Source organism: Kryptolebias marmoratus, linkage group LG6 (assembly GCF_001649575.2).
Source record: "Kryptolebias marmoratus isolate JLee-2015 linkage group LG6, ASM164957v2, whole genome shotgun sequence".
Lineage (NCBI taxonomy): Eukaryota > Metazoa > Chordata > Actinopteri > Cyprinodontiformes > Rivulidae > Kryptolebias > Kryptolebias marmoratus.
In genome coordinates this window covers 8,559,606-8,574,328 of record NC_051435.1, presented here as the reverse complement: position 1 = coordinate 8,574,328, position 14,723 = coordinate 8,559,606, and the positions used below count along the sequence as shown (strand labels likewise).

The 14,723-nt window shown below is 36.5% G+C and overlaps 1 protein-coding gene across 3 annotated transcripts in view; it reads right to left on the bottom strand.

The window, feature by feature from the left end:
* The window catches only part of cps1 (carbamoyl-phosphate synthase 1, mitochondrial), a 41,042-nt gene extending 32,963 nt beyond the window's left edge, over positions 1-8,079 (bottom strand). The window contains exons 1-16 of one of the 3 annotated variants that reach the window (XM_037976269.1): positions 7,850-8,079; positions 6,552-6,661; positions 6,134-6,278; positions 4,487-4,576; positions 4,342-4,398; positions 4,161-4,253; positions 3,957-4,046; positions 3,718-3,846; positions 3,501-3,607; positions 3,210-3,351; positions 2,917-2,994; positions 2,096-2,194; positions 1,845-1,940; positions 1,434-1,623; positions 1,126-1,283; positions 804-932 (exon numbers count right to left, since the gene is read on the bottom strand). In XM_037976269.1, the coding sequence (XP_037832197.1) occupies positions 804-932; positions 1,126-1,283; positions 1,434-1,623; positions 1,845-1,940; positions 2,096-2,194; positions 2,917-2,994; positions 3,210-3,351; positions 3,501-3,607; positions 3,718-3,846; positions 3,957-4,046; positions 4,161-4,253; positions 4,342-4,398; positions 4,487-4,576; positions 6,134-6,278; positions 6,552-6,661; positions 7,850-7,975 (1,839 nt within the window). In that variant the 5' untranslated portion in view covers positions 7,976-8,079. The remainder of the gene's footprint in view (positions 1-803; positions 933-1,125; positions 1,284-1,433; positions 1,624-1,844; positions 1,941-2,095; positions 2,195-2,916; positions 2,995-3,209; positions 3,352-3,500; positions 3,608-3,717; positions 3,847-3,956; positions 4,047-4,160; positions 4,254-4,341; positions 4,399-4,486; positions 4,577-6,133; positions 6,279-6,551; positions 6,662-7,849) is intronic. The other 2 variants (XM_037976268.1, XM_017423926.3) reach the window with 2 other exon arrangements.
* Positions 8,080-14,723: the final 6,644 nt, after the last annotated feature.

The following is a 14,723-nucleotide window of genomic DNA, read 5'->3' as shown; positions in this document are numbered from 1 at the left end:
TTCAGATATTCTACAATTAAAAAGAAACAACTGAAAGCAAAAATGTTTTACTTTAACAAAATCTATTAATTTTTTTTACAAGGACATTTTGTAGGGCTATAAACAATGAATAAACATAATGTTCAATTAATGCAAAAAAATACTTTCTTTTTGATAATAAATTCTAATGAAATGGACAACAATTATATATATATATATATATATATATATATATATTTTTTTTTTTTTTTTTTTTTAACAAATACACAAATATTCAGTGAGCTAAATATTTGCTTTTTCATGCATTTAAACTCACAAACAAATGCTGAGCATGAAAAAACTCAATTTGTAAAATGTAAACTAACAAATAAGGCAAAAAGAAAAATTTAAATGTAAAAAACATAAAATGTATGCAGCAACTGAAGATAGTCTGGCCATACTGCTCAGAACTGTCAGACATAACATGGGGAAGGGGATGAGCACAAAATGAGCAAAAAAAAGTTGCTTAGCAACTGCAAACCTTTCCTTCCTTTGCCATTAGAACAAATATGCAGAGTATATCTAAATAACTTGATTCAGACTACATTTCTTTGTGTGTCCAAGTACAGCAAATACTGCAAAAACACCTAAAATAAAAAAATAAATCCTTTTTAAAAAATGTGTAAAGCTGAGTGAAATCTTCTAATATGTGACTTTTTGACAAAAGGGAAAACTTTGATTTATTACATTATTTACTTTGACAAATGAAACACAAAGAAAAAAATAATACAATTAACAGTTTTAAAAAATAGGTAACTGTCTCACAATGCAGCACATATGCTGACCTTATGGGCCGTTTCCTCCAGCTTCTCTTTGTTGGCACACAGACCAGAGCCCAGACCTCCCAGAGCGTAGGCTGATCGGACCATAACCGGGTATCCTATCTGCTCAGCTGCTTTCAAGGCATCAAACACCTGAAAGATGTTTTATATTTCTCACACTTTTTTAAACCTTCTCAATAAAAGTAATAACAAAAGAATCCAAACCTAGTGAAATGTATTACAAACAAAACAGCACTATTTCAGAGAAGAGCGCAAACTATGAATAAAATATACTAGTGTTATATGAGATCAACTTTTGTTGTTGTCGTCGTTGTTGGATCCTTACCGACTCCACAGCAATGCTGGGTGCAATCTTCTCATTGATCTCCATCAGTTTGTCAGCAAAAAGCTGCCTGTCTTCTGTAGCCATGATGGACTCCACTGGTGTTCCAAGGACTTTCACCCCATACTGCTCCAGGATCCCACGCTGGAATAATTCAACCCCTGAGACCACATTCATATGGAAATAAATTGCTAAACTATTTGCAGAAGTGCATTTACTAAGTGTTACATGTGTTGGTTGAGACAAAAAATAAAGCTACTGTAAAAGAAACCTAGTTTCATATATCTTGGAGAACATTTGATATATCATACCACAGTTGAGGGCCGTTTGTCCACCCATTGAGAGAAGGATCCCATCTGGACGCTCGGCTTTAATGACTTCTGTTACAAATTGTGGCGTAACAGGCAGGAAGTAGACAGAGTCCGCCTGCTTGGTGCCCACTTCATTGGTCTGAACAGACGCTATGTTTGGGTTCATAAGCACTGTTTTCAGGCTCTCCTCCTACATTCCCACAAAGATAAATGAGGAACTTTAACACTAATTTTAAGATAAATTTATGTTAAATTAGCTTTTTTTTTTTGCATAAGTATTGTTCATTGTTCCAAGTCAGTATCCCAGTCATCATCAAAGTTGTAAAAAAACAAACTTCTGTATATTTATTTGGAAAAAGTTACAGTATGCTATACATTACTAAATTTAAAAATATATCACGATGATCTTACTTTCATGGCCTTGACAGCTTGAGATCCAGAATAGTCAAACTCTCCAGCCTGACCAATAGAAAGACCACCAGACCCCAGTACAAGTACCTTTGAAACCTGCATCAACAAATCAGTCAATAAATACAGCACTGACTGCAGTCACAGAGTACATTTTTGTAACTTCTACACCCTCAAATTGTAATAAATATTTTGGAATATCTCAGAAAGAACCCCAACTGAAGTATTTGGTTCACCTCATGTATTTACTGTACCTGAGCTCTGGGATGGATCTCAGGTTTTTTTGGCATGGCTGACACAATGTTGGCATCCTTCCCTTTCTTGATCAGCGATAAGAAGACATCAAATAAAAACTGTGGGGAAAAAAATCACCATTATAAATATTTATACACATAATTGTTTAGACAATGTGTCAAAAAGAGTCACTGGCTGGTTCTTTCAATTTGGTACCAATGTAAAGCTGACATTTTTCACCTTTTTAAGTTTCAATAAAAGTCTGTGAGTAAAAAAAACTAATGTAATAGCAGTCTGGTTATTTTTAAAGATTTATAGCTTAATCAAATTATTTGAAATAAATAAAATAAACTATTTTGAGTTTGTTTTGTCAGCTAAGCAGAATAAGACAGTAAAAGATGTCCAACAAACATGGCTTACACACTGAGTGAACTTGGTATGTTTAAGCACTGAAATTAATATATAAACCAGTCTTAAACATCAATGTCCAGCTGATACATTTTAACACAACAAATTATTTAATCTAAATTAAGTCCAAGCTCTTGACTATAACTATGACACAGTCTTTCACAAACAGCACTTACAGAAAAAAGAAAGAAAAAAAAACCTTTACATACAGCTGGTTAAAAGAAAACAAAAATGTTCATTAGTATATTCATCTTATTGCAAACTCTGCTGCTATCTGAACACATCTTCACTTTTTCAGGCCATCATTTAGACAAGTATTATTTCAGTGGAATATGATAAATTTTACCTTGACTGCATCCGGTGAATAAACCTTTAATTAGTTGCAGTGTAGTATTCAGGTACTTTATGCAGCACCATCAAAGTCTTTAATTACCTCTGTGTCAGTGGGACCACCCTTAGCCTCCGGATGAAACTGGGCCGTGAAAACAGGCTTAGTGTTGTGCATGATGCCCTGAAAATTACACATATTATATACAGTATATAAGGGAATGAAAAACATTTCAGAAACAAGTGAATATTTCAAAAAATAGGTCTGAAAATATTTGTAGACTTCGGTCTTTCATTTGTGTCACTACTGATTTGTATTTTATACCTTTAGAACAAAAACACTGAAATGTCATGTTGTCTTCTAAAAAGGCTGAACATGCAAATAAGAGTGAAATTAACCTCATTAGTGCCATCATTAGCATTGATGAAAAGCGGACTCCAGCCTGCTGGCAGCGACTCGCTGTCTATGCCATACCCATGGTTCTGTGCAGTAATGAAGGCCTGTCCTGTCATCACATTCAACACCGGCTGGTTTTGACCTCTGAGGAAGCAGACAGGCATGAAAAATACATACTTTTATCTTTCTGTTTTCTTTAGGGTAGGTGGCATTTATTTATTAAAAGAAACTTTTTCACAAGAGAGACAATCATACTACATGAAGTTGTATTTCCAAGGAATTAAGGAGTTCACCTGTTACCCATAGGCAGTTTGTATGACTTGGCTCCTGCAGCCAGAGCAGTGATTTGGTTCCCCATACAAATCCCAAACACTGGCTGGGAGCGATCACTCTCTAGCACCTTCAAAGACATGTCATAGATATTGGCATATGAACTAAATCGACATCAAATAAAAAAAAAGGTTAGAACTAATTTTTTCATTTGCATGTTGTGTTCATTAGATAGCTCACCTTGCGTATGTTGTTGATGAGTGGCTTGGCGAGAGATGGATCTCCTGGTCCGTTTGATATAAACAGGCCATCATAGTCTAAACTCAGCAAGTCTTGATTCCATGGCACCAGGTGTACCTCTGCACCTCGCTTCACCCAGAGAAAGATAGTCATTGCTTAATCTTATGTATTTTTCAAATTCAAACTTTTATACTTTCACTCAATACAGTAAAGAATGAAGCTTGAACAAGTGCACTAACCTTCACCAGAAGCCGAATTATATTATGTTTGACACCACAGTCAACAGCCACTACTTTGATTGGGTTGGCTTTTCCAAAAACTTTGATTTCCTGATGGAACAGTGACCCAGCCAAAAGTTTTTAGTACTCTTCAAGGACACTTGTAGACAGAGCTTTTGTGAATATAATTATACTAGATATGATATCCAATATAAATGTCTGTACCTTGGTTGAAACCTCTGCAATAAGGTTTTTCTGGTTGGGGTCTGATATCTCTACAGGCTGGTCATCAAATTCAATCTTTGCCAAAATTGTTCCCTGAAGAGCAACAACAATGTGTGAGTGGATGATCAGCTCTTCTATTCTTCTGAAGAAGCAATGAATTCAACATTTAAGTTTAAGAAACCTTATCTCTGATAATCTTGGTCAGCATTCTGGTATCTACTCCAAAGAGCGCAGGAACCTTTAAAGGAAAGTGAAATGTTAATTTTACAGAAAAGTTCCATTCACCTCTGACATTGTGCCAGGTGCTGAGTAATTTGAAACCCAACCTTCTCTTCTTGCAACCATTGACCCAGAGACTTGACAGAATTCCAGTGGCTATACTCGTGGCTGTAGTCTTGAACGAGAAGACCAGACACCTAAAGGCATCAAAGCATAATATTAGTCTTAAATAAACTTCTAACTAAAAGGCACTTAAGTCTGTTAACTGCATTTTCCTCTGACACTTAACATGTAAAGAGCTGCAATTAAAGCAGGAGCAACACATGCTAGAGTCACATACGTAACACTTAATACAGAAAAATCTCATTTTCTCTTCAACTCGGCATCACCTAAAGTATATGTGGAGTGCATCCTAAACGTCAGCTGCCAGTATATTTTAGCAGAACTGGGGCTTTCACATAAAATCAGCTGTAATGGCACCTTCCCACAGAGTTATGCAGAGGTGAGAGGGTATTTGTGCTTCAAAGTGTACTCATAGTGACACAATTTAAATAGTTTGCTTGGATTTATCATCTTATTTTATGTATTTTTGCCTTTTAGTTTTACTTTCTCAAGCACCACTATCTCACTCATGTTGGGCTTTGGAGGATTAAATTTGTTTGCCCGCAGTTTGCAAACAGTAATCAAAAACAGACATGAGACATGAAATTGTAGTGATTTTGTCAGTGTGTTGAGTTGATGCCATTCTGTCAAACACTAATAATAGTATCTTTAATTTGAATGTAAAATGTGTCATGTAGAGATCAGTGACATAGAAGGCAGTACTTATCAGTAAATCAAGGACAAGAAAATTTATAGAAGCATCAGCTGCAAAAGAGGTGCTTTACAATAAAGAACAAAGATAAAACGATGACAAGTTTTGACAGTAACTAAACTTGACAATGCCAAGTAATTTACCACTGTTTTCACTTGACCATGAAGTACTTCTTTGCCCTTTATGAATCCTGACAAAAAGCCCTAAAACTAAACCTTTACTAGTCACAGTCATTTCACAACAAGAAATATATAATTTATGTGTGTTGCAAGCTAAAAGCCTTCATTGTGAACCAAAAGAAACAATAATATACAGCTTTTAATGTGCAAAAGGAGTAAATGGTGACAATTCCACTCTTGATAAATTGGCTTAATTTACATGTACGTCTTATTTATTTTGACTGTCTTATGCTTAGATATAATTAAATTCAGTAACACTTCCTCCTACAAATAATATCATAACTCTAATTCATTATAGTGTGTAAATAAACAGAAAAAATGCAAAGAAAAGTCGTGAGCTGTCTAGCTGCAACAGAGACGTTGCTTTGTGATGAAAATGTTCAAAAATTGTATAAACTGAGATTATCATAAGTTTAAATCTGACTGTTTAGCCATTAGCTATTCAATTTGATATAGTTGAAAGTAAAAAAAACAAACAAACAAACAAACAAAAAAAAAAATTGATAAAATGGACATGTTAGTTTTAAGGTAAGCAAGATGGTTAGATTGTTTACTGGAATTTATGTTAGTCAGTTTTACAATTAACCTAATTGAATTAGTGATTGAGTTTTGCTCTCTAATTACTAGGAAGAAAGCAGTAAAAAAGGAGAAAAATAAATAAATAAAACAATGCATTTAGACAAGCATTAATGACAAATGTAACAAGTGGAATAAGCCCTTTGCGAAGCCTGAAACCTTGCTGCCACAGCAGCTTTTACTACCTGAATGCAGTCAGACTCCACGTGTTTTCTCAGGCCAAGCTCATCCAGCTCCTGGGTGTTAGGCACCCCATAGTTCCCAACTATTGGGTAGGTCAGGGTCAAGATCTGACCTCTGTAGCTGGGGTCAGTCAGGGCCTCAGGATACCTAAAGCAGGGAAACCAAACACAACATGGTATTGTAACATGGTGATGCTGGAGAATATTGTGTTGTCAACATAAGACAGTGAATGAAACAAAAAATGTTAAAAAGTTTTAAAACAAAATGAATCCACTTTAAATAAGGTTATCAATTCAATCAGTATGAAATAAATTACTTTTGATGTGTTTGTTTTTTCTTAAAAATCTGACAAGCTTTTTTTTTTTTTTTTTTTTTAATTCAATGGTGTTACTACAATAAGTCAGCAAGTCTTCTTCTCACCCAACCAGGCCAGTATTGAAGACAAGCTCCCCGGCTACAGAAGCATTGTGCCCAAAGGAAAATCCTTTCATCCTGGTACCATCTTCCAAGACCAGGTAGGCTGTCTGAGCCTGGGAGTTAAAAGAAAGACAAAAGTTAAAAGAATGACAAGTGAAATCTCACCCAAGAATAATGTATTCTCTTTTTATAAACCAAGTTTGGACAGACCAAAAGCAAAACTTTGAAAAAAAAGAAAAGAAAAAGAAAAAAAAAGAAGACATGCTGTAGATTTTGAGAGTAGGAGGGATGGCAACCAGTGAGCCAGTGGGACTTTGTGCTGAAACTGCAGGTCACTGAGAAATGTGCTGTGAATGCTGAGACAGACAAATCTCTTCAACTGTTGTGTGCACAAGTGTGAGTGTGTGTCTGTGCGTGAGACTGGAGAGAGAGAGGGGGATAAATGTATGAATGTAAAAGTTGGTGTGATCCTCTGTGGTATGGATTCTACTCATCACACACACACAAAAAAATCAAGGTAAAAATATGTAAGCTATTACTGTTGTCCTATGTGACAGAAGATTCCTATTACAAACATCTAAAATACTGACACGCTGGAGATTTAATGCGTTTTTGTTCAAAGGTTTGGACATTTTCTGCTCGGAAAGATTAAGGATTTCACCACAGTTTAGCAAAACATATGCACTGGCTATAATGATCAGAGTGTCCTTAAAATATTATGCAACATTTTCTGTGAATTACACAAGTGATGCACCCAAGTCCAGCAGCTGCATGTGACAGCTGAGAATCTCATCAGCAAGCAGCATTACATTAAAACACACAGAGAAGATATGATTACATTTTATTTGTCAGCTTCAAACTTTTCAGCATCATGCATTTCTCTGAATTATTCTGATAGGGGTAAATAAAGTCTCATTCAACTCTTTATTTGAATAAATGCAACTAGATTTCACTCGCACAGATGGAGTCACGTGTTTGTTCTGCGCTTCCAACTTTCTCATGTGGCTCACTCATTCAACTGCAGCATGTACTTTTTGCAACTTTATGTTCATTGAGAAAATATTGGATATGCAGGCTGTACGCCGAATGAAATATCAGCTTCAATTATTTACGAAAACAAGTCACATTATTTTTTTAAGTGCGCGAGTGTTTATTTATACGCAAGAAAACGCCGAATTTCGAGATTTCTTTATGTAGTTTGGCCTGTGGTGACGTCATTCTCAACCAGAAACGTTTCTGAGGAGCGATTTCTGCATTTATCTATGCTGAAAACTTCATTTAGTCACACGCTGTTTTCTTACCTTCGCACTAAAGAGTTTTGCGGTTTGGAGCGTCGGGAAGCCCGACGCGTTTCCCAGTTTCCTGCCAACCATGCATCCTTGTCTCAGAGATTTAACGACTCTATAAGCCAACAAGATTTGTGTCATGTTAGCCCCAAATTGACTCTTTAGGTTAATTCGCCCGGACGAGAATGAAGTGGGAAATGACTTATTCTCTAAAAGTTGGACCAATGAATGAGTTTTTGGGTGTCTCCTCTCCTCTGCAAAGTGGATGCTGATTGGCTGCCGGTTGACCACGCGCACAGTGTTTAGATTGGTCTTCCACTAAAAAAATAAAAACTAAAAACGCCTATTTTATTATTTTATGTTAAATGTGGCTGATGAAACCATGAGTCTGCTTACATTTTTAGACATTTTTGAGCTTGTAATGTGAATAAAGCTGTTAAGTAGTTAATTTATTGGTGCAGCAGAAAGTTTTGCCAGGGAAACTAAATCCATTTATTAATAGATTACTTATATTTATCTTTTATCAGCACAGTGTAATTGTTTCTGTCAAGCTGTCTTTATATGGGCAAACTTGAAGCTACACATGGTTCTGACACACAAAATTATTTTATTATCTTTTGTTTCCAGATTCATTAGGTAGTAAAATTCTGCACACAAGTATCAGCCTTCAGCAACTATTTTCACTTGGAACAAAAACAAAATGCATGCCCGCTGGGAAGGACTCTGCCTGCTTATGGTGAACTCGTGTAGAATGCTTTATGTGCAACAAACTCTTTACACTCTTTGAGGCAAATTGCCTGCAAAGAAAGAAAGAAAAAAAGACAGAGAGAGAGCAAACTGTCCACAAACAGGCTGCATGGTGGTGGGATTAGACTGGTCAGTGTATTTGCTGATCGCTGCAAGACTGATCCTCAGTGGAGAAGGCTGTGTGACTGCCACTCTGCTGTGTTCAGCAGTCTGAACAAAGTGGGTGTGTGAGTATCAGGACCTGAGTAGGTCAGGAAATACCTCTACACTTTTTAAAAAAGGGGGTTGGAAGAATAGACTGGGCTCACTTATGTGGAAGTTATTACCAGAGATTCAGCAATAAAGATCCATGATCTGGTGCAACATGCTGTCATACTGTTGTGTATTTAAGCATGTTAATAATTAACACCACATGTGCCCAAACCTAATAAAATGTTTCCATTACATGTGCATTAACGTTGAGTCTTTTCTCTGGATTTCAACTGAGCTAACCCCTGTTGCCCCCCTCCCTCTTTCTCTTCTGAGTGGAGCTGGTGGTCCTCCTGAAACTCTGTGGAGCTCTGCTGACATCCAGTGGCAAACTTGGAATAGGTGCAGAAATTTACTCTGAAAGGCTTCATAACAGACAGGTGAGGGAACGGTTACACTTCTTAAAGGAAACCACAGTTTTCATATTATAATATATTACATTTTAATGTATTGTACTGTATTGTATTGCCTGTGACGTCAAAGCTGGTCACCAATATTAAACTGCTTAAATATGAATAAATACTGAGTTACAACAATTTGTTGTTGTTGAAGACAGGCACCAGCTACTCGTGACCCAGAAAGGAGAAGCTGGTAAATAAAACAGATGGATGGATGTTGATGTTGCTGTTTTGAAGAATGCAGTAGTTGACTTATGTTGTATTTTTAAACTCACTATTTTTTTGCTTAATCAGAAGATCTGAACAGTCCTGCAATGTGCAGCAGAATTTTAAATGAATAGGTTATAATATAAATTTGCTTAAGGTGCATAAGAAAGAGCTCGTGTTATTTTTGCAACCAAGGAGGAGAAGCTGTGATGGCTTTACAGCTGGCCTGACACCTTTAATGAAATGCTTGCACAGATCACACACTGTGTAAACTGCTGTCTAAACATGATACTTTCTCTTACAATATCATTTTTATTAAAAAGCCAACACTGTATTCATGTTATGCTTAGTTGTATTGTACAGTTATTAAATTTGTGAATATAATTATCAAATATTCATCAAAAAGATTGTGGGACTAGTTAATAACGGTAATCGAAGATTCTCAGTCGAGTAAGTTCAAATCTGGCTTGCTTGATAAGAATGTTCATTTTCTGTTTAAAAGTATAACCCTCAAAATAAACATGCCAATAAACACTTTGGTGTTGAGGCATTATTTCAGAACAATACTTTTGTGAGAAAACATAATGCACCATTTGTGCATCAGAGTGGAGAGTAACCGAAAGCTATAACCCACTGAAATAAACTTGAGTCTGGCTGTAAAAAAAAAAGAAAAAGAAAGAAAAAGAAAGACCAAAACGTATCATATTTCAGAAAAGGCTGTGAAATGTTTTGGCCCCTGCTGGAAAGATGCAAATGTAGAGTGAAGAGGGCAAATGTGACAACAGAACATTAAGCCTGTGCACTTAACCTTTCAGTGCTGCTCTGTTTAATCTGGCTCATTTTAACTCTTTACAAGGAGGTGATCAAAACACAGACCTCAGGGGTCCCTAAATTTTCTCCTGGCATCATGTTTCACTGCAGGATATTTACCCAGCTTTGGCTGAAGGTGGGATCACAAAACAGATCTGCACAACAAACGATTCAATTACACAAGCTTAATGTCTGAAAACATAAACAGATCTGTCACTGCACAAGGCAAGCATTTTGTGTTTACTGTTGCCATTAACAGTGTTACTTTATGGCAGTCATTGACCAGTTTCCTTTTGTTACACTTTTAATGGTGTTTAGCAACAGCCATGAGTGAATATGTCTTAATTTAAAAAAAAATGTAAATGAATCCTAACAGGTGTTTTTAAATTATTTTATTTTATTTTGTTCAGATTTGCCCTTGGCAAGTAGCCGCCATCAGTGACGGCATCATACACACTGGAACATTGCTAAGTGAGGATTTGAAGAACCCGAGAAGCCTTTGCAATGCACTGTGCGTTTATTATTGTGAGGCCTGTCATCAGATGCCCTCTAAATCCAGTCATTGATTGGCTGACGTGAGTTCTAACAAGAACCAGCGTCTGTCCTCCATGAAGGGATCCTACATTGTCTACGATTCCAAGTGTGCGTTTCAGATGTTGACCTGGCTTAAGAGAGGACGTAAATAGACAAGCAGGCACCATCCCCATTCTCTCTGCCAGGCTTCCAAACACAGTCTTGGCCCTGAGATGACTGAAATAAAAGATGGGGGTGCTTCAAGGATGCATGAAAACGTTTGTTCAGAATAGGGTGTGAGTAATCAGCTAAGTGGTGTTGGTATATTACAAGACAAGTTAGAATCTGTATTGTCTTGAAAGAGAAAACCTGACCTTTAATTCCATGATAATAAACAAAAGTTAAAGTATGGGACAAGACAAATAAAGCAAAATAACATTTTTTTTCTAAAGCAATGGTTAGACGTAAAAAATGTGCATCTGTAAACTCTTTGTACAGGTATAAATGATATCTGAAAAAAGGTGTACAATGTTTTGCTTTTGTTTGTTTGTTTATCTTACATAAATATTTCAGTAAATATTTAAACAAAAATACATTTTCAGTGCAATTACTGAAGAAAAAAAATGATGTATGAAATTATTTACCGAATGAAAGAAAACTTCATTATTGACTCAAGTATTACCTGAAGTGTGATGGACCTGCAACCACTCCAGAGTGTCCCCCGCCTCTCACACAGTGACTGCTGGAGATAAGTGCAGAAATGGAGAAGAAAGGTACAGAAAATGGATAAATGGATTGATTATTTGAAGTTAGCTACTGTAAAGAAAGTGAGTACACCCCAAGCTTAAAATTTTGTTTTGGCCAGTTTTAGGAAAACTAACTTTCCATTGGTTATTTGTATGATTAGTTATTATTTTGACAGCCATACTGTCCTGTTGTGGCAGCCTTATAGTCTTTTAAATTTGTTAAAGAGTACAAGTCATGAAGTAAAGAAAATAAATGTGGGGAAAGTACTTTTCTGCTTGGTGTCACTTTTCTATTCTCTTTATTATTTGGTGCCCTCAGTAAAAAGGGCAGTGGGTATCTTTGTTTAACTTGCCCCCATCTAATCCCGTTGAAAGTCTTTTAAGAGTGCGAGGCAAGGAAAGAGAATATGCGAGCCACAGAGGCTGCATCAGCCCCCTCAAGGAGCCAAGGCCCCCCACTCATAGAAATCCCAAGAAACTTCACACCTCTATGGAGGGGCTAAAAATAGGCACCATCTGTCCCCCCAGGCTCAGTTACAGCCTCATTCCTTTTGGCATGGAAGGAAGGAAGGGAAGGAAATGCTCAGGGTTTAAAAAGAGGGGTAGCGGATGGCACCAGAGTCTAAAATCCACTCTCCAGTCATTACATATGGCTGTGTGACCTCTGCTTCATGTTTTGTAGCAAAGGGAATTTGTCTGTGAGTTCAGTCATTCCATTCCCTACAATTACTTTCTTAATGTTTCAACCCACCACAGAGACTAAATGTCAGTGACCAGGGGTCTTCTGACATCTTTGGAACTTTACACCATAGTGCACTCATCCCGTGATTTTGCTCCCGAGCTCAAGTTCTTCACATTTCATTAATCATGCTTAACGTAGGAGCACTCCAGGGTCAGGACAGGTGTGTCTTGAAATCAGTGCCTGTATCATTTCTCATTTACAGAATCTTGATGGCACCTTTTACTCTTTCATGCTTGAGGTTTCAGTTCTCATACCTTTAGCACAGAAGATATCATCCTCAGATGGAAATCTGAGTCAGATGAACTTTGAAATAAAAAAAAATTTGAGAGCTTACTAGACTGAGTCTAAAGTAAAACTTAAAAATAATAAATAAAAATCTGTTTTTGCTTGGTGGGATTAATTAAATTTTCATTTATGTGTGTGACTTACTGTGTGGCTGCAGCACTTAAGCAGTGTATTGCATCTAAAAATGCTCTTATAAATGTTGGTAAATACTTTGAATACAAAGCAACTCAAAGGTTTGGTGGTAAGCACTGTCACCTCACCGCAAAAAGGTCTGTGCGTGTTCTCCACATGCATGGGCGGGTTTTCTTTGGAGGCTCCAGTTTCTTCCCACAGTCCAAAAAACATGCACTAAATCAATCCTGGTTGTGAGTGTGTACGTGCGTAGTCATATGATTACCCTGTGGCAGACATGTGACCTATCCGGATTGTACCCCCACCTCCTGATTGTTGATTGCTGGAGATAGGGACGCCACTTTTGTTGTTGCCTCCCGTAACAGTTTCCCAAATAAATATATATATTTTTGAGTTTGTTCCATCAGCCTGAGAATCAAATACATGCTTTAAAAACATCTTTGCAAAATATTTTGATAAAAACTGTAAGTTTTAAATGCAAAATTGGTATTTCACAAATAGGCAGTCTGAACTTTTTAGTGGAAAAAAAAAAACACAAACAAAGTAATTCTGGCCATCTGAAAAACAAGGTTGCCAAAACGGGAATACAAGCCAAACAAACTATCACTTGCTCTGACAGCTCAACTGAGTGCTCTTAATCGTGGCCCTAACTAGGATAATTTTAAATAGGTGTTGTTTCACTAGCTAACTCCCCACCATACAAAACAGTACTCCTAAAGAAGCCTTTTCCGTGTTTCCTCTTCCTTCATTGAGCTTTGGACTTCACCAATCCACAAATCAACAAATGCTTGAGGCATTTAAGGACACTGTCTCAACACTGTCATGTATACAGCACAGCTAAGAAGACGTGGCACGGATTCCACACATTGTGAGAAATCACACCAGTGACAGCAAAAATAGGCAGGTACTTTAACATTGTACATGGATGGATAGATGGATATTAATGGCATTTATGTGAGGTCACAGAACAGGAGAAGACCCCAAAGATGAGCCCACCGTTTGCCTGAACGTGTCAAACGTGACACTGCACTTCCCCGGGTCAACAGCAGCACACATGTCAGGCCTGAAATAGATCAAATGAATGAACAAACATATTTAAGACAACTTTTTAAAAAAATATATAATATAAAACATTTTGACAGGTATATTGATACCGGTTATTTTTGATGATTGGTCATGCCGTACAATTTAAAAATGAATTATTAATCATGCTCATTCACTTCTTAGCCTCTTGTGTAAACCCTTTGTTGTAGCGAGCAAAGTTTTTAACCATTTTAGAGGCTGCTATTTTGCTTGTACACATTTATAAATCTGCTATAGCTGTTGAAAGAAAGTTTAATTATTCATGCTTGTCTTAAATGTGTTTTATGGTGTTTTAAGAAATGCAGGATTTAATATGATTCCTTTCAAGTCTGCCAAAAGAAAGCTGTGCAAAGTACTGCAAATGATAAAGGAGCCTCCAAATATTTCACTACTTCTAAACACTTACCAATATAAGATAAAGCACCATGTTCTTGTTTGTTTATTTGTTTATTTTTTTGTAAGAGAGAATTCCGACAAAAGTTTTCAGCTTTTGTCTTGTTCTTTTGTGTGTGTGTGCAGATGCACCACTAAACTCTTTATTTTGAACTGTATCAATAAATAGAAATAGTTGAAATAAATCATGGACCAAATACCTTGACTTTTAAAATTCTTTTTACTTTTTTCATTTTGCCATGATGGAGGACAGTCATTTCTTTAATGAAATCCTAAGAGATTAGCACTGCTGCCTTTGTTGAACAGAAGTTTCTTCTTCCACTTAAAGATCTGACCTCACACCTCCAGGATCATGTTCTTAAAGAAGCTTTGCACTGATGATGAATAAGAGCCTACATATTTAGTTATGGGAACATTGTACATGTTTACTAAGGTGATATTTTAAAAGATTCTGTAATAGAACAGCAAAACATATTTATAAACTGTTGGAGCAAACAACTTAATCTGAAAAAAAAAGATTGGATTATATATTGAGGGAATTCAGATGTATTGTACTTCAATTGTTTTTAGTTTTTATTTTAGAT